Source organism: Ictalurus furcatus, chromosome 27, assembly GCF_023375685.1.
Source record: "Ictalurus furcatus strain D&B chromosome 27, Billie_1.0, whole genome shotgun sequence".
Lineage (NCBI taxonomy): Eukaryota > Metazoa > Chordata > Actinopteri > Siluriformes > Ictaluridae > Ictalurus > Ictalurus furcatus.
The window spans coordinates 5,528,750-5,554,014 of NC_071281.1; the positions used below are offsets into that span (position 1 = coordinate 5,528,750).

The 25,265-nt window shown below is 38.2% G+C and overlaps 1 protein-coding gene across 1 annotated transcript; it reads left to right on the top strand.

The window, feature by feature from the left end:
• Positions 1–4,203: 4,203 nt before the first annotated feature.
• syt13 (synaptotagmin XIII) lies at positions 4,204–24,602 on the top strand. The gene is made up of 6 exons (XM_053617209.1): positions 4,204–4,628; positions 10,173–10,380; positions 12,433–12,570; positions 14,764–15,083; positions 20,811–20,934; positions 23,616–24,602. The coding sequence occupies exons 1-6, from the start codon at positions 4,455–4,457 to the stop codon at positions 23,918–23,920; spliced, it is 1,269 nt and encodes a 422-aa protein (XP_053473184.1). The 5' UTR covers positions 4,204–4,454; the 3' UTR covers positions 23,921–24,602.
• The last annotated feature ends 663 nt before the right edge of the window (positions 24,603–25,265 follow it).

Consider the following 25,265-nt stretch of genomic DNA (forward strand, 5'->3'; position numbering starts at 1 on the left):
AAGTGGAATGACACAGTAAAAAAGTATTGAACACACTAAGAAAAAGCAGTTCTCCAAGGCAAGGTAAAGCAAGGAACCAGCTGAAATCCGTAAGTAATTATACCTCCTATCTGTGCAAATTAATATCAGCTGGGTTAGTAATTTGATGGTCTATAAAAAGGTTTTTGTTACCAAGGTGTCACACAAGAAACATTTCATGATGGGTAAAAGCAAAGAGCTCTCCCAAGACCTTCGCAGCCTTATTGTTGCAAAACATATTGATGGAATCGGATACAGACACATTTCAAAACTTCTGAATCCTCCAGTAAGCACCATTGGGGCCATTATCCATGAGGGGAAGCAACATCAATTTGTCATCAACCAGCCATGCACAGGATCTCCTTGCAAGATCTCTGCCCAGGGAATCAGACGAATAGTCAGAAGAGTAGCCCAAGAGCCAAGGACCACTCAGAAATAGCTCCAGAAACACTTAGAGGCAGCAGGTGCCATCGTCACAGAAAACATTAGCAATGCACTCCACTGCTCACGCTCACCTTGCAAGATTCCATTACTAAAGAAAAGGTATGTTGAAGCTCGTTTAAAGTTTGCTACAACTCATTTGGACAAGCCTGTGAAATACTGGGAGAGTGTAGTCTGGTCAGACGAGAGCAAAATTAAACTTTTTGGTTGTCATACTACACACCATGTTTGGAGAAGAAATGGCACTGCACATCACCCTAAAAACACTATACCATCAGTGAACTTTGGAGGTGGAAGCATCGTAGTGTGGGGCTGTTTTTCATCACATGGTAATGGCAGACTTCATACAATTGAAGGAACGATGAATGGAGCCCTTTACCGGGAGATTCTTGAGAAGAATCTGTTGCCATTCACCAGGATGATGAAGATGAGACGTGGGTGGACCTTCCAGCAGGACAACGAGCCAAATCATACAGCAAAGGAAACTCACAATTGGTTTCAGAGAAAAAAATCAAGGTGTTAGAATGGCCCAGTCAATCACCTGGCTCGAATCCATTTGCACAAGATTTAAAGAAAATATGCTTAGAAGAATGAGCCAAAATCACACCTGAATACGGCGGCTGATTAATTTCTTCATACAGGAAGCATCTTGAAGCTGTCATTACAAACAAAGACTTCTCCACTAAGTATTAAATACATTTCAGATAGCATGTTCAATACTTTTTCAAAAATTTCATGTGAATAGCCTCATTGCAAAAATATTTTCTGAAGAAAAAGTTGATGTGTCCAATATTTATTTCCCCCACTGTACATACTGTACTGTATTGTACTGTGGTATACCATGATGGTGTTTGAGAAACTGTATAGTGTACTACATGTCCTGTAGAGCATCATTTGAGGTTTAGTTGCAGAAAAGGAGAGGATTCTCTACTTCCCCTTGGGATCTATATTTAATTTAAAAATATATTCATTATTTTAAAATTTGAAAATAAAGTATGGCAAGTATTACACACATTTATTTAGTATTTGTATTCTTTTCCTACATCAGGTGACTCAGACATCATTCATAAATGATTTTTTTTTATGTGATTTTTTTTTTGTTTTTGACAGGACATTCAATTCCAGGACATAACATGACTGAAATACTTGTGTGCTCATTGCTGATGTGTAGAGACTGAAGTCCAGGCTCAGGACAGAACTTATTCAGTAAAAGTGATGTTTATAATAACATTTTACCAAGGTTTCACAAGAGGTGGTAGCCTGTCTATATCTTACAGGTTTTAGGGTTTACTTGTATTAAAATCAAACTAAAAAAAAATGAGAATATCGTGGAACAGATCATTTTTTTTTTTAGTAATTTAATTCAAAAAGTGGAACTTTCATAGATTAATTACACATAAAGTGAAATATTTCAAGCCTGTTTTTGTTTTAATCTTGATGATTACAGCTCATGAAAATCCAGTTTCTCAAAATATTAGAATAAAGAATTTATAATACAGAAATGTCGACCTGAGAAGAGCTCTAATCAGCTAATTAACTCAAAACACCTGCAAAGGTTTCCTGAGCCTTTAAAAAGAACTGGACCGTTGCTCATTGGTCTGAAGTCCTCTTTTCAGATGAAAGTAAATTTTGCATTTCATTTGGAAATCAAGGTCCCAGAGTCCGGAGGAAGAGTGGAGAGGAACAGAATCCAAGCTGCTTGAAGTCCAATGTGAAGTTTCCACAGTCAGTGATGATTTGGGGTGCCATGTCATCTGCTGGTGTTGGCCCACTGTGTTTTCTCAAGTCCAGAGTCAATGCAGCGTCTACCAGGAGATTTTAGAGAACTTCATGTTTCCATCTGCTGACAAGCTTTATGAAAATGCTGATTTCCTTTTCCAGCAGAACTTGGCACCTGTACACAATGCCAAAACTACTAGTAACCGGTTTGCTGACCATGGTGTTACTGCACTTGATTGGCCAGCCCACTCGCCTGACCTGAACCCCATAGAGAATCTATGAGAGACACCAGACCCAACAATACAGACGAGCTGAAGGCCGCTATCGAAGCAACCTGGACTTCCATAACACCTCAGCAGTGTCACAGGCTGATCGCCTCCATGCCACGCCACATTGATGCAGTAATTCATGCAAAAGGATTAAAGCCCCGACTGAGTAAATGAACATACTTTTCAGAAGGTCAACATTTCTGTATTATAAATTCTTTATTCTAATATTTTGAGATACTGGATTTTCAGTTTCCATGAAATCGAAATCATATTAAATTTGAAATATTTCACTTTATGTGTAATGGTCTAGAATATATGAAAGTTCCACTTTTTGAATTAAATTACTGAAAAAAAAGAACTTTTCGACGATATTCTAATTTTTTGAGATGCACCTGTATATACTGCAAATATAAGAATGTGAGCCTTTTGCATGTTTTTCTGTCCTCAGGGGGGCAGCAGATAACAGTTTTTGCTCTTTGCTGTGGTCACTGATTTTACTGACGTGCTGCCCTACATGTTATACATGACTGGCTCGCACAGAGCTCCTGTACCTGAATGTTAGTAGCTGGAGATGTGTTTCATTAATCTATAGGAAGGCCAGCCATCAAGCAAATGAAGTCTAGTATTTTAAACGATTGCATTGTGTCTGAAAAAGTACTAAGATAAAAGGATGAATTCAGTCTATTTTGGTGCCAGGATTCCCACCTTATATGTGCACATCACTGGTTTGTGTTTCAGAATGTGTACTTGTGTATAGATTTTGCATCACAAGGTGACAATAAGTAGGTCAGTATACTTAGATATCAAGATATGTGTCATATTTAGTGCGGTTGTCTGATCTGAGTGACATGTTGAGTGCTTATGCTTTAAGCTCAAAGTGACATATTCAGCATTGCTGCCTTTTCATATTATTAAAGTCTGCTGTCTGATCTGAGTGTCACTGCCAGTCAGTGGTGAGTCTGAGCTTAGATGTGAACATGATATTTAACACTGCTGTTTGAATTGCGTCTCAGTGCTGATTCAGAGATTCAGTGCTGCTGTCTGATCTGAGCGTCATATTCAGTACTATGGTTTGATCTGAACGCTATTTGACGCAGCTGTCTCGCCTGCACCACTGTCTGAGTCCAGACCTGCATGTCATATTCAGTGTTTTTGTCTCTGTCCTTTTCAGTATTGTTTGACCTGAGATATGAGCTTCGGTTTTTAACTCAAACAAGGCATACTGAAAATGGATGGGGCAAGGGGTTGTTTCCTTGGCAACACGGCGTGTTTCTAGAATACTTAGATTCTTTTCGTGCAGAGAACCAAAACCAGCATTTTAAAATGAGGTTTTCATTATTGTAAAGACCTGACAAGGAAAATGAAAAGCTAAAATTATGATCGTGCATAATTAACAGAACATTACTACATTCTACAGAAACAAATCGATTGTATAAATGATCGGTTTGAAACTGCATGGTTAGTATGAATGTTTTTGTCATTGTACGTTGTACAGAAAGGTTTTCAAGGTTTCCCTGTAATGAAAAAGGATCTGAAGAGATAGGACTCCACGAAGGTGATTTCGCAGAGCTCTGACGTCAATGTGTGCGCATGCATGGATGTGCAGACACACACACACACACACACACACACACACAGAGTCATATATTGAGGCCGTGGGAGTGTCAGTGACAGACTCATCTTTATTGAGTATGGCTCGTCAGTCCTCAAAGCCCTCCCTCTTTACCACCTCCCCCGTTTCTCTACTTCTCTCTGTTCTCACTCTCTGCTACCATCTGCTTGGCTGAGCACACATCATATAGCAGACGGCGCATCGCGCACACATACATGCACACGTGGTGCTCCATCATCCCCTCTGTCCTTACGTCTCTCTTCTCTCCTCTAACTTTAATCATTTATTCTCTTGCTACTCTCATTATGAAAGCTCAGGATTAAAAAGGAGACATCCTACCTCTTCTATCTTTTTTTTTGTTCCTCGGCTCGTTTTTGGTAAATCCGCTCTGAAGGATGTTCGTTTCAGTTGCAGCAGTTCTTGGGGCGACCCTGGGTACCGTGTCCGGAGCGCTCACACTCTGCGGCCTGTCATTGCTCTGCAAGAACTGCAAGAAGAACAAATATGAGAGGGATGACAGCGCCGACTCTGAGAGAGCAAAAGCCAGCATCTTACACACACTCACACAGGTAAGGTTATAGATATACATGAGAACATACTTAAACAAACAGAAGTATGTAAACATTCATTCAGCACATGAGTGTGCAGAATTTGGTTTATTGGCCAGTTATACATTTCAGAGACTTAATAGGACAGACTGAGTTAAATACAAACATTCAAAATCTTTCAACTTGAACTCCCTGAGCTGCTCAGACTAATCAGTGCTTTCTCTGAAGAGTCTGAGAAAGGCTCTTCTGATCAGCTGCACTTCTAATAACCCTTCACTGGATGAATCAGTGAGCTATGTATCCCTTCCACTCCAAATAGTTGAAAGAGTACATCACTGAGACAGGATTATTTTCAGGCAAGCTAATTGATTCTTAATGAAATGCTTGCAGTGTTGAATTGCCTGTGACTGTAGTAATTAGATCTATTAAAAGCATGCATTGGCTTCATTACAGAATGATGCTTGCTATTTATAAATTTCTGGCTGTTAGTATTCACAGACAGCTTTGGCTGTTTGCTGTAATGGAGGCTGTAAATAGAAGAAGCTCTTATCATTTTAGACAGTACTGAAAATATCAAAGGTCCAAGGGACACATGAGAGGCTTTGTCGCTACCCTGAGGTGTATGCTGGTTTCTCTCGTTATTTTCTAATGATTTCTCTCTGTTCACAGCTGTTTTTCTACTGTGGAGCGGTTTCTCTCTATTCCATCTGAATTGGCTCTTAGTGTTGGATGTGCACAAATGATACAGCCTTTCTTAATGTTTTTTTTTCTTTTTTTTTCTTTTAGTTTAGTTAAGGGTATTTAGATGCCTAAATGGGCTCCACCTTGATAGGGAAACACCCTGTTGTAAGATACAGTGGCACAAAAGTGTAAGTATGGTTACACAATGGTATATCTTACATAGATTTAGTGCTACACTTGTAAGAAAAAAAAAAGTTTTTTCCTGAACTTAGTCCAGAACAGTTTTTACGTTTCCTAAATGGTTCTTGGAACGTTTTCTTAATGGGAAACTCTTTGTTTGTTTAAATTTTTTTTTATTATGGGTGACTATTAACATAGCATTTTTTTTTTTATGTGTTTACTAGAAAAATGACAATCATTCATCCATATTGAATATCAGCCCGATCTCAAACCATCAACACTAAGCCTCTTTCTGTAATGGCTAATGAGGTTGGACATAACATTTGAAGCTACTGAAAAATTTCTGTGTTGATTTGGTTGTAAGTTTAGGGTGGCTGTGACTCAGCTGGTAGAGCGGGTTGTCCACTAATCGTAGGGTTGGCGTTTCGATTCCCGGCCCACATGACTCCACATGCCGAAGTGTCCTTGGGTAAGACACTGAACCCCAAGTTGCTCCCGATGGCAAGCTAGCGCCTTGCATGGCAGCTCTGCTACCATTGGTGAATAGGTGAATGGGTGAATTACTATATAAGTGCAGACCATTTACCATTATTATTTAGCCGAAAAATCCTCTGTGAAGTTCAGCTGATGCATTTTGGGTCTTGCTCTCAGAACAGATCTCTTTCTTGGAATGTTTCCAAACAGCTTGTTGTTATAGCGGTGACATTATCTGACTTGTGCAGGTTATAGCTGGTCTCTTTTGTGTTGAAGGCTCTTTGGTTTTCCCCCAGTGGTAATATAAAGGGGCGCACGGTGGCTTAGTGGTTAGCATGTTTGCCTCACACCTCCAGGGTTGGGGGTTTGATTCCCACTGTGGCCCTGTGTGTGCAGAGTTTGCATGTTCTCCCCGTGCTGTGGGGGTTTCCTCTGGGTACTTTGGTTTCCTCCCCCAGTCCAAAGACATGCATTGGCATGTCTAAAGTGTGCGTAGTGGGATGAATGAGTGTGTCTGTGATTGTGCCCTGCACTCTGTCCAGGGTGTACCCCGCCTTGTGCCCGATGCTCCCTGGGATAGGCTCCAGGTTCTCCATGACCCTGAAAAGGATAAGCAGTATAGAGGATGGATGGATGGTAATATGATGAACTATAAAGGCATATAGCATGTGTGCGACCTCATATTTAGTCAAACGATAACAGTTTCTGGAGACTGAGAGCAATTCAAAAAAATCACTTGATGTTGTTATGAGAATAATATTTGCTAGACAAAAGACAAGCATTCTTCATATTATTTGTGTGGAAAAGTTCAATCGTTATGTGTTTATTTTCTAAAACCTTTTATTGTTAAGTTTCTTGAAAGATGTCAATAATTATGGAGTTGACTGTATTTTACTGCTTGCTTTGAGAGTCTTGAAGCCTGTCACAATTAACAAACCCTGACCAATTGTGCTGGATCATCCTGCTTTTCAAAAACCTCAGGCACACAAGCTGCTTTCTGAATAAATCTTACTTATTTGTCCAGATTATTAGTTTGTTCTTCCAGGAGCCCATTTACTAAAAAAATAATAGGTTCACTAAACAAACAACCGAGTCGCTGTTTGAGATTATATCCATTTCCACTGCACCTGGCTGTGTGTGTGTGTGTGTGTGTGTGTTTGTGTGTTTGTATGTGCATGTGAATATGAATCAGATGAGCCTATAATTAGACCACCTGGCCTGGCCTTGCCTTGAATTAGTCAACTGACTAACAACAATTAGTCAATCTGTGTTACATCCCCTACCTCACACCTCTCCCTGCTGTAGAAATAATCCCTAAACCTCCTCCACACATACATTCTTGCTCAGCACTTACTCATACTTTATAAATCTGTGTTCATATGAAATCATCACACACCTTGCCACCTACACTCACATACACATCACTAATTTGATCTAGGTGCTATTTCTGAGTTGGTCTTAGTGTTGAGACTGTCAATGTATAGTCACGACTCACATATGCACAGACGAGGCCTGTGTGCACATATTTCCGGTTGTATACATACAGATTTAATGATTTCAGTCCCTTTGTAAAGTGGACATAATGGTCTGGAGTCATGAATATTCATTCCCATCCAACAGTCACAAATGGTCTTCGGGATGGAAGTTGAATATGAATATGTATTCACAGGGGGATGAAGGGAGAGGAAGAAGAGAGAATTCTTTAGTAGGGTGTAAATAATTCAGTGGCCTGTCTCTATATAACAAAGAGATTTGATAAAATCAGGAACAAGTGCCGAACATTACTAACGTTCTTAGAAATATTCCACCTAGCATAATAAACAGCTTTTTGGTTTTTCAGTGTTTTATGACAGATGGCTTCCCCTTCAGAAAAGATGTAGAACCCTTTTAGAAACCCAGACCCCATTAACCAAAAAAAAAAAAAAAAAACATTAACCAAAAATCTTTGGATGAATGGATATTTAATCATTTTTGTTGATGCCGAAGAGAGGCAAAACAAATTATACTGTAGATGTTATCATTACGTGGAAAATGCTTATTTAACATTTTGTGGCAAAACCAAAAATTAGTTAATGAAGAAAAAAATCGGTTTCTCTAATGAGCTTCTGGAGTCTTTATAATAAAGTGCATTAAAAAATAATACATTGAACAGTTTATTGGGGTCTCAAAATATTCTGGAAAATTAGATTAATTCATTTTTAGATTCATTTTCCATAAAATATATACAATGCATAGTCCTGGGAATATTAGTGAGGTGCTTGAAAACTATTAAATTAGGCTTTTAGGTCACTAAGATTGCATATTTTTGTGGGGTTTTTTTCTTTACATTGCATATAATAACAAATCATATGATTGGTGAATTGAGAATTGAATGTTGGGTTATAATATATAATACATGGAAAATGTAATGAAAATAATTTTCTAAAAACAGCAGGAATATGATTTATTCTCATCTCATCTTAGATGCATTGAGCTGAGAGACAAGGGGAAAGAGTCTGAATTTGTTATTGCAGGTGGATGTAGATTATAAAATGTAAATTTATTAGCATATGTTATCTATGTGTGTACTGCATCAGCATATCATTACTACACTGCCCTTTTCATTACTTTGTGTAGTATTTGAATTTATTAAAATGGGTCTATTATGTTCTTGAAATAGTGTTGTTGTTGGAATAATCTTAACACACTTAATGTTTTGTCTTGAAGTGGTGGAATTATGAAGGCCTCTGAAGAAACTTACTCCTGATTAAATCACATAATCACAGTATACCCTATGTTCAATTAAATTTTTTTTATGTTTTTTTTTTTTTAACCTACAACCCCAATTCCAAAAAAGTTTGGACACTGTGTAAAATGTCAATCAAAACAGAATGCAATGATTTGTAAATCTCATAAACCTGTATGTTATTCACAGTAGAACATAGAAAACATATCAAATGTTTAAACTGAGGAAATGTAACATTTTAAGGAACAAATAAGGTAATTGTGAATTTGATGGCTGCCACACGTCTCAAAAACGTTGGGACGGGGCAACAAATGGATAGAAAAGTAAGTGTTACTAAAAAGTTAAAAAAAAACAACAGAAGGTACATTTAGCAACTAATTAGGTTAATTGGTAGCAGGTCAGTAATATGATTGGGTATAAAAAGAGTATCTTAGAGAGGCAGAGTCTCTCAGAAGTAAAGATGGGATGGAATCTGGATAGAAGCAGATGTTGCTCTAAAACCTGTATATACCTTTCAGCAGTGATGGTGCTTTTCCAGATGTGCAAGCTGCCCATTCCCTAGGTACTACTGCACCTCCATACCATCAGAGATGCAGGCTTTTGAACTGAGTGCTCATAAAAAGCTGGACGGTCCCTCTCCTCTTTAGTCCTCTTTAGTTTAGAGGATACGGCGTCCATGGTTTCCAAAAAGAATTTCAAATTCCGATTTGTCTGACCACAGAACAGTTTTCCACATTGCCTCAGTCCATCTGAAATGAGCTTTGGCTCAGAGAAGACAGCAGTGCTTCTGGATCTTCTGGTTCACATATAGCTTCTTCTTTGCATGATAGAGCTTTAACCAGCATCCATTACAGATTCATTCCTGTTTTTAATGCAGTGCCGCCTGAGGGCCCGAAGATCATGGGCATGCAATATTGATTTTCACCCTTGACTCTTGCGCACAGAGATTTCTCCAGATTCTCTGAATCTTTTGATGATATTATGTACTGTAGATGAGATATTCATAGTCTTCACAATTTTGTGTTGAGGAACATTATTCTGAAATTGTTCCACAAATTGTAGACTCAGTTTTTCGCAGATCGGTGAACCTCTGCCCATCTTCACTTCTGAAAGACTCTGCCTCTCTAAGATACTCTTTTTTTTTTTTTTTTTTTATACCCAATCATGTCACTGAATTGTTGCCAATTAAGTTCTCTTTAGTAACATTTACTTTTCCAGCCTTTGATTGCCTCCATCCCAACTTTTTTGAGATGTGTTGTAGCCATCCAATTCAAAATTATCTTCTTTTTTTCTTAAAATGGTACATTTACTCAGTTTAAACATTTGATATGTTCTCTATGTTCTATTGTGAATAACATATGGCTTTATGAGATTTACAAATCATTGCATTATGTTTTCTTTACATTTCACACAGTGTCCCAACTTTTTTGGAATTGGGGTTGTAAAATACCTACATGAAGTTTTTTTTCTTTGTTTCCTTTTCTTTTCATTTGGTTATAATTCAGTTCAGTGTGCAGAAATCTACAGAGCCTATTCAGCCACAGGCGCTACTGAAGTTCCCCAAGATCTACAAACCTAAACCCTCTGTCACATCACCTGCGGTTATGAACTACGGTGAAAATGCTGTGACCTCTGAGAAAGCTCTTGCTAAGCCTGACAGCTCTGATCAAGGAATGGAAAGAGATAAGGAGGTCACTGCTCTCCCACGGCAAGGTAAAAACTTCTCTAATGAAAAGTGAATATCATCTTTTTTGTGACATCATCATGTACTATAGCTGCTATAATATAGCATAATGATAATAATATATATCTATCTTCACACACATCATGCCTGTCATTTATCCACTCATATATGGCACTGGGTGATAATATGATAACATTTAGCCATTATCTTATCTCTGTTTACTGCATTTGCCATGCACTGTATGGACAATTTCCACAGACAAGAATTTTCCCAGTACTGACTGAATAACCTGTTTATTTGATTATTTACCTGAAATTCATTAAGAATAGAAGTGCAAGGGTATTTTCAGTGTGGTATGAAAAGGGCATTAAACAATTAAAAAATCTGTATGCCGATGGTGTCTCTGATAGCTTTGCCAATTTGTCAACTACTTATGACCTCCCTGTGACGCATCTGTTTCGTTATTTTCAAATTTGTTTTGTTTCAAAAAGTTTTGTTTCTAGATGTTTTCCTAATTTCCCCTCTGTGCCTCCTGAACAGCCTTGGGAAAACTTGTTTTCAAACAATCCACATCATAGAGGAACGATTTCTAAGATTTATGATTTTATTCTGGCGTTAGATAGTGAGTCAAGTACCAAAATTAATGATGCATGGTAAATGGAGTTAGGAGTACACATAAGTGAAGAGTGTTGGGAACGTGCTATAGGTAGGATACAGTCTACCACTTCCTGTGCTCGTCTTGGGCTCATCCAATTCAAAGTTTTACATGGGGTCCATTTGTCTAAGTCAAGACTTTCTGTAATATATCCAGAAGTAGAGGATGGAAGTGTGATAAATGCCATGGCTCTCCCTGTCATCTTGGCCATATGTTTTTCTTTTGCCCTGGTCTCTATGGTTTTTGGACTGGTTTCTTTACTATCATGTCCACTATTCTCAGAGTAGATTTAAAACCTTGCCCATTGATTGCTATATTTGGGATTCCTGATGCCTCAGTTCCATTAAGCTCTGTACAAAAAGGTACGATTGCTTTCACATCCCTAATGGCAAGACGTTCCCTACTGTTGCATTGGAAGTCTGCTAAATATCCATCCATCTCCCAGAGGCTAAAGGATGTGATTTTTTTTTTTTAAAACTCGAGAAAATAAAATATGCAACAAGGGGGTGTACTGACCAGTTTTTTTTTGTTTGTTTGTTTTTATAAATGGCAACCCTTTATTTCATATTTTATGGCGTTACAGACACTTCCCACTTGAATATTTGTGCCTGTTGTTGGATTTTACAATATATACTACATCGGGTATGGATATTGGTTAGCTATGATGAGCCGGGGTGGGGTGGGGGTTGTGTGGGGGGAGGGAGGGGTTTGTTTGGTTGATTGTACTCTTTAATTTTGTTTTTCTTTTCTACACGATGTGTGTGTGTGTGTGTGTGTGTGTGTGTGTGTGTGTGTGTGTAGGTATAACAAAAATGAGAACGCTATTGTTGCTATGTGACAGGAAGTATGTTTTCTTTCTCAATAAAAATATTTTGGGAAAAAAAAAAAAAAAGAAGTGTAAGGGTAGATGCTGAATTCCACTGATACATGATCAATAAAAAAAATTAGATTATACTAGAGAATTTCACAACTACAACCAATACAGCTATCCCAGGAACACTGGGTTCAAGGCAGGGACACACCCTGAATGAGATGCCAGTCCATCGCAGGGTACCATATACACACATTAACAATTTATAGAATCCAAGCCAACTACTGGCATGTTTTTGGAAGGTGGAAGGAAACCAGAGGACCCACACAGATATGGAGAGAACAGAAACGCCACACAGACACACCACTGTATAAAGTGCTTTATGTTTAGCTATTTAACTGGAACTTTGTCCACAGTGAAGGCTGATTCCTTCTGAATAAGCCTTTTGGGATAAATTGGGATAAGCCTGTAATGTATTCCTGAGCTTGCACTTCCAGAATGAAAATTCATACAGTTCATCATCAATCAATACACTAGACCAACAGAACAGATGGATAATCTCCCAAGAAACTTCTGTGAAACAGTTCATAAATGCTGTGTGTGGATTTCTCTCAGATTCCACGGATGAGACGCCCTGTGCTGTCGAGCAATCCAGCGCAATTCCAAGTAGCAGCTCTGTGCTGCACCCTAAACTGCATTTCTCCCTTCGCCTGCACACGGAGCGCAGAGAGCTGCACATCACCATCATAGAGGGTAACAACACACACACACACACACACACACACACACACACACACACATTTTGTACAGTATATTCATTACAAACACATTACGTTACATTACAAATCTTTTATGTACCAAGAATCCATATTATTAATTTTAGTGGCATATTACAGTTTAGTGGCATATTACAGCACATACAATAACATGTCCACACATGTTCATGGGTTAAAACTACAAAACATAAATCTACAGTGGGGTCCAAAAGTCTGAGACCACATTGGCATTATAGTTTTTATTATTATTATTATTATTATTATTATTATTATTATTATTATTATTTAAAACTGGAAATAAACAGAAAATTATAGAATTTTGAAAATTCTAAAACAACAAAGGAAATGTTTAACATCTTGACTATTCAATATCCAAGATGTTGCACAATTTCTAGGTCACGATCTCATTTTAAGCAAATTTGCAATATTGACCATGTAACTCCTTTGTATAAAAGGTCAGGTTTTCTGTACACTGGTGGATTTGATCTGACATGGATCATCAGCACACAGACTTGTGGAATCTGTGCTGTGTCAGCTCGAGTGCACACTTGCATTAAAGCATAAAAAACAAATAAAAAACCCCACTATACACCATATAGCGTTTTAAACCTACACACCTGTAAAAAAAAAAAAAAAAAAAAACACATTTGTACCCTCCATACCTACAATGATAATGAAGCCTATACTGTTTTTCTAAATAAACCTGTTCACACTGATGCATATTTGCACACACTCTCACAAATGTGCACAAATTTTATTAAATGCATTCTATTCATCTGCTAGATTGCATCCACAATTTAGTGTTCAGCACTGAATGGAAAGTGTTTTGCAATGCAATGCTGTTGAAAAGGTCTCAGAGATACGCACATACTTAAATCATCAGACTAAAGGTTAAGACTTAATAATGGCATGACTGGAGCATGCTCATTAAATCTCCTCCTTTATTAAAGAACATTAAGGATAGAAAAATGTATTAAAATCACAGATAAAGCAAATGTGGTTTAATAGATATCTATTGCTAGCTCAATTACAGTTTACAGTTACATTTATATAGTGCTTTTCTAGACACTCAAAGCTCTTTACATAGTATGGTGGCTGGGGGGGAAATGTCCTCAACCACCACGAGTGTATAGCATTCACCTGGATGATGCGACGGCAGCCATAGTGTGCCAGAACGCCCACCACACACCAGCTATTAGTGGAGAGGAGAGGAGAGTGATGTAGCTAATTCATGGATGGAGATTATTAGGGGGCCATGATAGAGAAGGGCCAATGGGGAATTTTTAATGACCACAGAGAGTCAGGACCTCGGTTTAACATCTCATCTGAAAGACTGTGCTGTTTTTACAGTATAGTGTCCCCGTCACTATACTGGGGCATTAGGCCCCACACAGACCATAGGGTGAGCGCCCCCTGCTGGCCTCACTAATACCACTTACAGCAGCAACCTTAGTGTTCCCCAGGAGGTCTCCCATCCAGGTACTGGCCAGGTACAGGCCAGGCTCAGCACTGCTTAGCTTGGAAACCAGGCAAGAACTGCAGGGAGATATGGTTCTGACATATTATATCTGGCATACAATTAGAACTGTATTCAAATGATGCACGGGCAGATGGTTAGATATAACTATCATATGGGTCAGAGGATTGATTAATGAATGTGGGAAAAATTAAGATGTAAATTTACACTTTAACCCTGATAAGATACACTGTCACTTTCAGTTGCTCCTGGTTTTGATTGCATCTTAATTGTTTATTATTTATTTTTTTATTTTTATTTTTTTATTATCGGATCAGGGTTTTTTTAATCACTTTAAACACATATGCCCACAGGCATACAATATTAACATTTTGGACATTACACAAAATTATATCTTATTATATATATCTAGTAATTATTAAAAGATTCTGTATGCTGTTGTAATGGCTGGGAAGGAGGGTTTTTTACCTCTGGAGGCATTCCCAATTGGAATGTGATTGAAATTTTTAAAAACCTTTTGAAGGCCTACCATTATAACGCTGCAGTCATTAGTATACACCTTTAGGCAAAATTTTTATTATTCTTTTAATCTGTTCAAGACCATTTCCAGAGCATGAATGAGCTCACTAAATCAACACTAAATATAAAAAAACCCAATGTCTTCTCCTTCTTCTTCTTTTGTCCTCTCTGCAGCGGAGCAAGTAAGCATGGAAACTGGTAATGAGGGCTATGTGTCAGGGTGTGTGAGTGTATTTGGAGAACAGAGGCTTGCCCAGACAGCAGTACGCAAGCTAGCATCAAGAGTGCAGTGGGGCGAGGCTATGGTGTTCTCCCTGCCCAGTAGCTGTAGTACAGAAAGCACAGAGAGCATGGAGGGAGAGGTGGCACTGACCTTACACATCTGCGACCGGTACTCCCGGAATACTACTCTGGGCACTGTGAGATTCAAACTGGCAGATGTTGGTATGATGTCAGATGCTGACTGCTGGGTCAACTTGCAGCCACCAAAACAGGTGAGATATTACCTTAACCTGTATTTGTGTTTGAAATGAAATGACCCATTTTCAATTTTTATTAAAAGTGAATAAATACCCAAATGCCTAGCTCAAATTCTCTAACAAACATGAAATATCATGTTAAAAAAAATCTTATACACTCACCAGCCACTTCATTAGGAACACCTATACACCTGCTCATTTATGCAGTTATCCAGTCAGCCAATCATGTGGCAGAGGCACAGTGCATAAAATCATGCAGATACAGGTCAAGCACTTCAGTTAATGTTCACATCAAACATCAGAATGGGGGAAAAGTGTGATCTCTGTAATTTATTATTGATGCCAGACGGGTTTGTTTGCGTATTTCAGAAACTGCTGTTCTCCTGGGATTTTCACACACTACAGTCTCTAGAGTTTACACAGAATGGTGTGAAAAACAAAAAACATTGAGTGAGCGACAGTTCTGTGGGTGGAAACGCTTTGTTGATTTTATGCATTGTGCTGCTGCTACATGATTGGCTGATTAGATAACTGAATAAATGAGTAGGTGCACAGGGGTTCCTATTAAAGTTGACAGTAAGTGCATATTATGCATATAATATATAAAGGTAATATATAAGTATGAAAAAATGTCACATATGACAGAAATAAAATCAGATTTTTTCCTTATTTACTACACACACACACACACACACACACACACACACACACACACACGAAATACCTCTATATTTTTATAAAATCCAAAGTCTCATCACCTCATACAGGTGAACACAAATGACAGTTATTACTTGTAACACCTCATGCAAATGACCAAATGTGAGACATAATACTCTAATACTTTATAAACATGAACACAGGTAACATATATTATACAAAGCATCTTATGCTGGTAAGTGTGTGAGAAAAGTTGCTTATACAGGCTGGCACATATTATTTTGCACAGGTGACAGATATGAATTAAAAACATCCTATACTGGTGAACACAACTAACTGATATTACTCTAAGCCCTTTATACAAGTGAACCCAGGTAACAAATATTACTCATTACCTTATATGGGTAAACGCAGATAAGAACTATAACTCCAAACATCATATACAGGTGTCCACAGAGGAAATATGTTTCTCTGACGAGCTTGTATGGATGGTTAAAGGTGAGAGATATGTAGGTGATGTAAAAGTCTTATATAAGTGACAAATAGGTCACCAATGACCAGGCTTGGGGAGTAACGGAATACATGTAACGGCATTATGTAATCAGGATACAAAAAACTGGTAACTGTAATCCGTTACAGTTGCATCAAAAAACAAAGGTACATTTTGTAAAAAATGTGAATATTATCAGGATTAGAAATTCAAAATCTTTTGACACATAACATAATATAGACAGCTGCTTGATTATAGTTCTGGTTCTCTCTCACCAGATAAATTTTGCACAAAGTTAATTTGGTAGAAATGACCACACATTGTTGTTACCCGCATCAGGGACAATGATCTTTATTATTATTTTTAACATTTTATTAAAGAGCATCTATTATGGTTTTGAAACGTGCCGAATTTTATTTTAAAGGTCTCATACAATAGATTTACATGCATCCAAGGTAAAAAAAAAACACTTTAATGTGCTCATAATTTAAACTGCAGCATTACCTTTTTCCCCCAGCGTCAAAAACGACTCGTTAAATGATTCGTTCTAAAGGATTCACTCTAAACTCCTCCTTCCAGAGAGCATACTCTGCTCTGATTGGTCAGATGTCCCAGTCTGTTGTGATTGGTCTACCTCTGTCAGTGTGTTTCAAAAAGGAAACGCCGACTACCATAACGAGTTTCAGCTCTGTCTGTCAGCGAGCAGCCGATGAAGACCAGAGGCGGGTTTTTTGTTACAACCCTATGTAGATTAGTACAGGAAGTAAGTCTGGAGTTACTGATTACTCATTTCAGCTGTTCAGAATCGGTTCCTTCTTTTGGGAGTAAATAACTCTATTTGTCGTGCCCTTTGATTTTTGAAACTTTGCAGATTTTTTACATTCACAACCAGCTATTATAACACACTACATGCAGGGTAATATCTGAAAAACCATAACAGGTGCACTTTAAAACAAATCCAAATACTGAACATGTTTTTAAGCTCTAAAATAAGCTCTAAATAAAAGTATTTTATATCACATTGTTTTTCTCTTGACTTTATTTACATATGTGACCTTGAAGTAATCCAAAAATAATCAGATTACATTACTTTCATATTGTGATACTTGGATTACGTTCAGATGACATTTTTTATGAAGTAATTTGTAACTGTAATGGAATACATTTTTAAAGTAACCCTCCCAACCCTGCCAATGACTGTTAGTTCAAAATAAAATTTAAAAAATAATAAATAAATAAATAAATAAAAATTAGAAATATTTCTCTAAAAACAGTATACTGGTGATAACTGATAATTACTCTAAATTAATCTGGTGATGACAGATATTACTCTAAAAACCTTCCATTGGTGATCATTGATGACAGATATTACATTAAAACCTTATATTGATGGCCACCAGTGACAGATATTACTCTAATAACCTTATACTGGTGACCATCAGTGATGGATATTACTCTAACAACTTTATTATAATGATCACCGATGACAGATATCACTCTTAAAACCTTCCATTGGTGATCACTGATGATTACTTTAAAATCATTATACAAATGATTACAAGTAAAAGATATTACTTAAAACATGCTATACATGTGATATTACCCTAAAATACTCTGTATGGGTGAACACAGGTAAGACATATTGCCAATACTGACATTTATCATTTGTTTAAAAATTGTTGAAATACTGAAAATAATAAGAGCTGAACTGAATGGAACAAAAAGGTGGCTGCAGGTTCAGAATGCGTGAATTATGCCTCAAGGGTACTGTGTGTGTGTGTGTGTGTGTGTGTGTGTGTGTGTGAGCCCTTTTAGAGAGTTTCATAAAAGAGCATGAGTCTCTGAGGAATGAATATGTCAATTTGTGTGTCATGCTGAAATTCTAGGTCTGAATCTCAATAACATTGCACTACACCACACACACACAACACATTACATTTCGATGGGTTTGCATGAACGTCACTATCATGTCAGTGCACATCAATTAATGTTGAATATATATAACACTTCTCATACATCACGTTAGGCAATCACAACAGTCTAATATCAGAAGAAACAAGAAAACATGTAGTCCTACAGTCCATGTTATAATGCACAACACTGAGTCTTTCTCTGACCTTCCTGATGTCTATAATTAGCTTTAGATATGCTTTAGAATATGTTTCTCTTTATGAGCTCTCCAATACGCACGCACACACACACACACACACACACACACACACACACACACACACACACACACACACACACTCCTGTCTGATAGGCTGGTGATGGGCAGGGCAAGAGATCTCTATCTGCGTCATCATATATCCCAAAGGAAATTCTGCTTCAGCGTGTATGCGCACACATACACACACAGTAAAGTCTGAATTTTTTTTGTCATTTGGTTTTATAAACTATGTAAAATACATTGTTTTCAAGCATAATTGAATCTTATTCAATGAAAGTCTTATTTAATTGAATGTTATAATGTTATATCCAGCTCTATTGAGAAGATGTACAGAGCAACAGAATGGGAGAGATGAATGGGGCAGTTGTTCAAGGGCATCTGAAGGTATCTGTGAGTGTGTGACGCTATATATGACGCAGTTTCCTCTTGGCTCTATGAGCACCACTCTAAATAATTTATTTGTTAAAACACTAAGATGTTGCACACACAGTTACAGACACTTGAACAGATGGGAAAGTGGAGGCAAAATATCAGATCTCGTCTACACAGTACTACTCAGAGGCACGCATACACATATTAATACTGAGCTGGCTCTTTTTCAATCCATGGTGTGAGATGATTCATATTTCCTTTAGTGACAACAATATCACCAGGCGGTTGGTTGTTTTTGAATATACAGAGACAGTTCTTAAGAGACAGAATCACAGGCAGACAGTGAGAGAGTGAGAGAGAGAGAGAGAGAGAGAGAGAGAGAGAGAGAGAGACAGAAATACGTAGGATGCATTTGATAAATTTGGGTGCTGGTATTGTTTGAGTCATGACCATTTTCATTAATGTAACCACTTGCCTCTATATCTGCTATACAGCAGGCTTATTAAAGAAGAGTTGTTATTGTGGTAATGTGGTAATGCTGATATGATCCCTCTGCTTTGAATAAGATTCGCTCAATTTCACTGAACCCATTTCCAATTGTGTTGCCACAGCTGTCAACATAACAGAATATTGCCCTGTAAACAAATATTTTATTCATTCATTTATCTTAATTATTAGTTTTATCCTAGAGAGGTTTTATATAGGCAGTGACACTGGATCCAGAGCCTAGCCCAGAAACACTGCGTATGGTGTGGGAGTAAACAGACATGTCAAGGAAAATGGCAGTGCTTTAAATTCATATATGGAGTCCCCTCCAAAAAGTATCAGCAAGGCCAGTTCTTTTGTTTTTGCTATACACTGAAGACATTTGGGTTTGAGATAAGAATTTCAGCTGTCATTTCCTGATATTTACATCAGGAATGTGTTAAACAACTTAAAAATATTGGAACATGTAACTGACAGGTGTTTCTTCTTGCCCGGGTGTGTCCTGTTAGATTGATTGTTTAAGCAATTAATAGCTCTGCATGTCTACTCTTGGTTTGAGCCCTGGGTTTCACCTGTGAAGACTGCATTTGTTGTTAAAAAGGAAAAACCAACATGAAGACCAGAGAGCTGTATATGGGAGAAAAGCAAGCCATTTTGAAGCAAGAGAAAAGAGGAAAAGTCAATCAGAGCCATTGCACTAGCATGGGGCACAGCCAATACAACAATTTGAAATGTCGTGAAAAAGAAAGAAACCACTGCTGTATTGCCAACCAGACATCAAACAGGTCAGCCAAGGAAAACAACAGCAGTTGATGGCAGAAACATTGTGAGAGCTGTGAAGAAAAACCCAAAAACAACAGTCAGTGACATCACCAACAACCTCCACAATGCAGGGGTGAAGGTATCACAATCCAATATTCAAAGAAGACTTTGAGAGCAAAAATGTAGAGGCCATACCTCAAGCTCACCACAGTTGGAAGAGTACAGGTATTCCTATAAAAGTGGATGGTGATTACGGTAATTAACCACAAATTCATGCAATGTTATCCAAGCTTCACTGTGCTACATTGTAACGTTTACTCTTCTACTTACCTTTTCCATCTGCTACCAGATACCAGATTGTGGAACTGAAGTGCATATTCTATTTTTCTCTTGGATGAGTCAGAGCAACTGCATGACATGCAATCCAACATGGACCAAATCCAATATTTTCCCTCCATAAAGTCCTTGCATAGTTTAGTGTCTAGTTTACTGTAGCATGACATATTATGATTCTGGGAAATGTTATAATATAAAAAGGCAGATCATGCTTTTTTTCTAAAATATTTTCAGTGCTCTAATCGGTAGTGACATCATTAGTAAAATGAGTGACTAGGCATGCTACTTCCACCATAAATCCTAGATACATTTTTAGATCATATGTTTTCTTGCACATTTTACCTGTTCATCGTAGACATATGAACAGATGAAATTTCTGTTTCATTTGTCCGTAAGTCTGGAAATCTTTTAAATAAAAACTGTGGTATTTTGCACTGGTATTTTTAAATTTCTTTCTTTCACCTCCCAGATGGAAGTGCATTCAACGGGGGAGCTTTTGCTGTCGCTCAGCTACCTGCCTGCAGCAAACAGGCTGGGGGTGGTAGTGATGAAGGCACGAGGACTGCAGTCTGACAAACTTAAAGACACTATAGGTATACTATTTAATGTATAGTCTAATTAATACTTTATCTCATGCAGCATTCAAGGGTTTATTGAAAATGTTAGGACACTTTAACAAATGTATTGGAAAATATGATATGAAATATGAAAACATATTTGCATGTGATAAGAACATGCTGATACAATGGGATGTCCAGGATAGTGATCTTTATGTATTTTAGGAAAAGATAGAAATGACTGCAGCAAGGATTTAGTGAACACTTTAGTGAACAAAACCAATGAAGTGAGGAAAAAGAGCTCATCTACAGTTTCAGAGATTAGGAATTCCTAAGGACCCACTTGTGAAGGTTTTTCTGACTGTGTAATGTGTTAACTTACCCTATATCAGATTTGAACTCAGGCCTTCATGTTTGGGAGAACTGAGCAAGCCACCAACCAATACACAGTAGACAGAACCCAAGTGCAGAGAAAGTAAGGAGAATGAAAAGAAGAAATGAACACAAATTAAAGACCAACCAGAGTCTGATTCAAACTCTCAACCACCCAGTTGAGAAGCAAGTCATTACCAGTACACCATGGGGAGGGCTCCAATCAAAAGGCCAGCTATGCTTAAAAGGCAAACAAAACCAAAACCTAAAACCAAGAGGGGGGCTAGGTTAACAAGGTGTGGTAAACCCAGCACAGAAGAAGGACATCGCTAGTTTTTTAAAATTACCAAAATATCCGTCAAGTTTTTTGCCAGCCTAGACAAGGACACAGCCCTGGGCTGGGCTGTTACAGGACCCCTGTACAGGAGGAGCAACTGATAGGAGACTGGGTTTATATAGGTTTATTTAAACTGATAAGTTTATTCTCCAAACAACCATGAAGGGACCTACATAGCATGGAGTGAGCTTTCGGGACTCCATGTAAAGGGGCAAATCTTTGGCAAAGAGCCAAACCTGTTGCTAGGCCAGAAGGAGGCCTGGGCATCTGCTTCCAAACAGGGTTTCCGGGCTACAGAGTCGGTACAGAAGGCATTTCAGTCTTATCACCATGCCAGGTGGTAGTGTCACACAACTTGCTCTGCCATTGGGACCCTAACATCAGCTTCCTGCTATGGGAATATGGGAACAGACAGACTGGCTGATGGCCCTAGCAGCTGGCAAAAGACCCTCCATAACCGGCTGCCAAACAGGGGTCCTCAGTTGAATACCACATCTGAGGGTTTTCCTACATGCTGCAGCAGTAGTCTTGTTGTCTCCTTGACTGGCAGGATCTTGGGCAGTGCAACAAATTAGCAGGCCTTAGAGAACCAGTTGTCCAGAGGTGTGACCATGGATTCAAAGGGATGGACAAAGTGTGGAGGAGTGCTGTAGGTCTTGTCCTGGGCTCCTTGTTCTCAGTGCAGACCTAACAGGCTGCCACAACAAATGGGAGCTCAGGATCTGAGAGCTGTAGAACTGGGACCATGCTTGAGCTCCTCAAACACCTGGGCTTCTGACTTCCACCTCCTGGGCTTCTGATTGCCTTTTAGACTGCTTGGTAAGAGCAGTTAGTCATGCTGCCATGGTGCTAATATTCCATATGAAGCATCAGAGGAAATTAGCAAAGCCCAGAAAGTGCTTTGGATACCACAAACCCCAAGAAGGTGTCTGACTGATAATGGAAAAGTGGTTTCTCCAATTTAACATAGAGATGATTCTCTAGGAACAACCACTTGTTCATAAATTGACCGACTATAAACAAGAAGGTCATCTAGATAGACAAACATGGCCAAGGGCCTTCCTCTGGACCTTGTTGATGTAACACTGGAAGATGGCCAGTGCCATTCATCAGCCTGAAGGGCATCACAAAGTAATAATTCCCCAAATAATTACCTGACAGAGTGATGAAGGCCGTCTTCTATTTGTTGCACTCCCAAACTGGGATGAGATAGTAGACGCCTCAAACACAGAAGTCATGGGGGTAAAGGGTAATAGTTCTTGACCATGATCTTGTTTACATTTACATTACATTACATTTATTCATTTAGCAGACGCTTTTATCCAAAGCGACTTACAAATGAGAAAATACAAGCAAAGCGATATATCAAGCAGAGAACAATACAAGTAGTGCTACCATTCAAGATCCATTAATTGAGTTCCAGAAGAAGCAAAGTGCGCAGAGTAGAGGTGTAAGTGCAATTTCTTTCTTTTTTTTTTTAATGAGTTGGTTAGGTGTTCATGGAAGAGGTGGGTCTTTAGCTGTTTTTTGAAGGTGGTGAGAGATTCTGCGGTCCGGATTGAGGTTGGAAGTTCATTCCACCACTGAGGAACAGTTAGTTTGAAGGTTCTGGAAAGGGACCTTGAGCCACGCTGAGTAGGAACTGCTAAGTTCCTTAGACCCCAATAATCTATGCATGTACGAATGGTTTGAGTATGAAAATGATATATATCATATATCACCAGATCTCAACCCAATTGAACACGTATGGGAGACAGCATTCTCCACCACTATTTTGAAAACATCAATTGAGGGAATATCTTTTGGAAGAACAGTGTTCATCCCTCCAGTACAGTTCCAGAGATTTGTAGAATTTATGCCAAGGCACACTGAAGCTGTTCTGGTGGCCCAACAACATACTGCAACACTTGTTAAAATGTGTTTTGGGATTATGACATCTCAAATGTGTAGATCAGTGGTTCTTAACCTTTTTGCAAGTGTGACATAACAGACCTGTCTTATTTCTCAGACCTGTCAGTGAAGCTGACTCTGAAGCACCAGAGCACCAAGCTAAAGAAGAAGCAGACACGACGTGTCAAGCACAAAATCAATCCAGTGTGGAATGAGATGATGATGCTAGAGCTCCCCAGAGAGCTACTGACCAAATCCAGCTTAGACCTGGAAGTGCTGAACCAGGTGAGCCCTGGCACACTGCTCCCACTTGGGCGTTGTCAGCTTGGGCTCCAGTTCTCAGGCACTGGCCTCCAACACTGGCAACAGATGCTGGATAACCCACGCAAACAGATCGCCATGTGGCATCCTCTGCATGCTTAAAATAAAATGCCAACTAGTGTATATAATGCATAGTTAAATGTTCATATTTATTAGTACTGCTCTATCCATGTGCAATAATATGAGTTTTTATAATGTCTAAAATTTTAAGATCAACTGCTCAACTCAACCACAGGCTAATCAGATACTGTTACTGATTCTACAGGGACAGTGATAAACAAGTCAATGATTTTAGTACAGATCATTAAATAGTGATGAAAGTACTACTATATATACAAAGTAGCATATTTAGCCTTGGTGATTGTGTCACATCCCCCAGCCCTGACAAAGTGAAGTCATTTGCCATATTTAAGACCAGACCTGGTTTTGAATTGATTTCACTTGATCTAGATGTTGAGTGCTGTGATTTGACTCCTTAATCCAACCAAGTAGAAAGATTTTTGTTCCAAGTGAGGAAACAAATGGTCAGTTTTCACCTGCACTCAACAGTTTTAAAACTTGAGTTTGGTCAAAAGAGGCCAAGGCACTGAACCACTCACTGTCCCATAGAGCAAAAAATGAAGATAGCATACTCAAATGTATTATTATGATGATGATGATGATGATGATGATGATGATTATTATTATTATTATAGTGCATAATAATAATCAGCATAATTCCTTGTATACTGTATGTAATAATAACTCTGTATTAACTATAAACTAAAGCAACTTATTACATTTATGATATATTCTCTTTCCTCATTTTTGGATATGAGCAGAATGATGTATGAGTGTAGAAGTCCGCTGTCTTGTATGTAAACATGAAATTATACTGTGATGAATTTATGTCTTGGTACAGCTCCACATATTTCATAAACTGATCAAGTTACTACCATGATAATAGTAAGTATTATGAAATATATTGTATACACTAATGTGCTTAAATGTGCAATGAAGATTTAATAGATGCTGGTTTTACAGTACAGTAGCTGCAAAAGAAATCATTTTAAAACTTAACAGGTTTTGATTAGAACTTTGATGTTGGAATAGTTCACTATGAATAATGTAAATATTTATTCAGCATCGATGACTGATACAGCAGATGTGCAGGAATAGAAGTGGACTCTACAATATGTGATTTCTATAATGAGTTTTGCTATATACATTTCAGCTTTTTTTTTTGTTTATGTTAGAAACAAGCATAAATTTGAAAGACATTCTGTTAAACAGTATACACAGCACACACAAGATATCACAGCACAGCTTCTAGCCCACAGCCTGATGTTGTGTAACCAGCTGTGTGTTATGTATCAGGCCAACTATCTCATGCATAAAAGATGGCTGACGGAAAAATCCAAGTTCAAGTTCAAACATGGCCATCCTGGCTCCTGGAGAGATACCATTA

What these genes read in the sequence shown, in the direction of transcription:
- syt13 (XM_053617209.1), top strand. Translation starts at nt 4,455, where the DNA reads ATGTTCGTTTCAGTTGCAGCAGTTCTTGGGGCGACCCTGGGTACCGTG. An exon ending in ACTTGCAGCCACCAAAACAG is followed by an intron (nt 15,084 to 20,810) that starts GTGAGATATTAC and finishes TTCACCTCCCAG; the next exon opens with ATGGAAGTGCATTCAACGGG. An exon ending in CAAACTTAAAGACACTATAG is followed by an intron (nt 20,935 to 23,615) that starts GTATACTATTTA and finishes CTTATTTCTCAG; the next exon opens with ACCTGTCAGTGAAGCTGACT.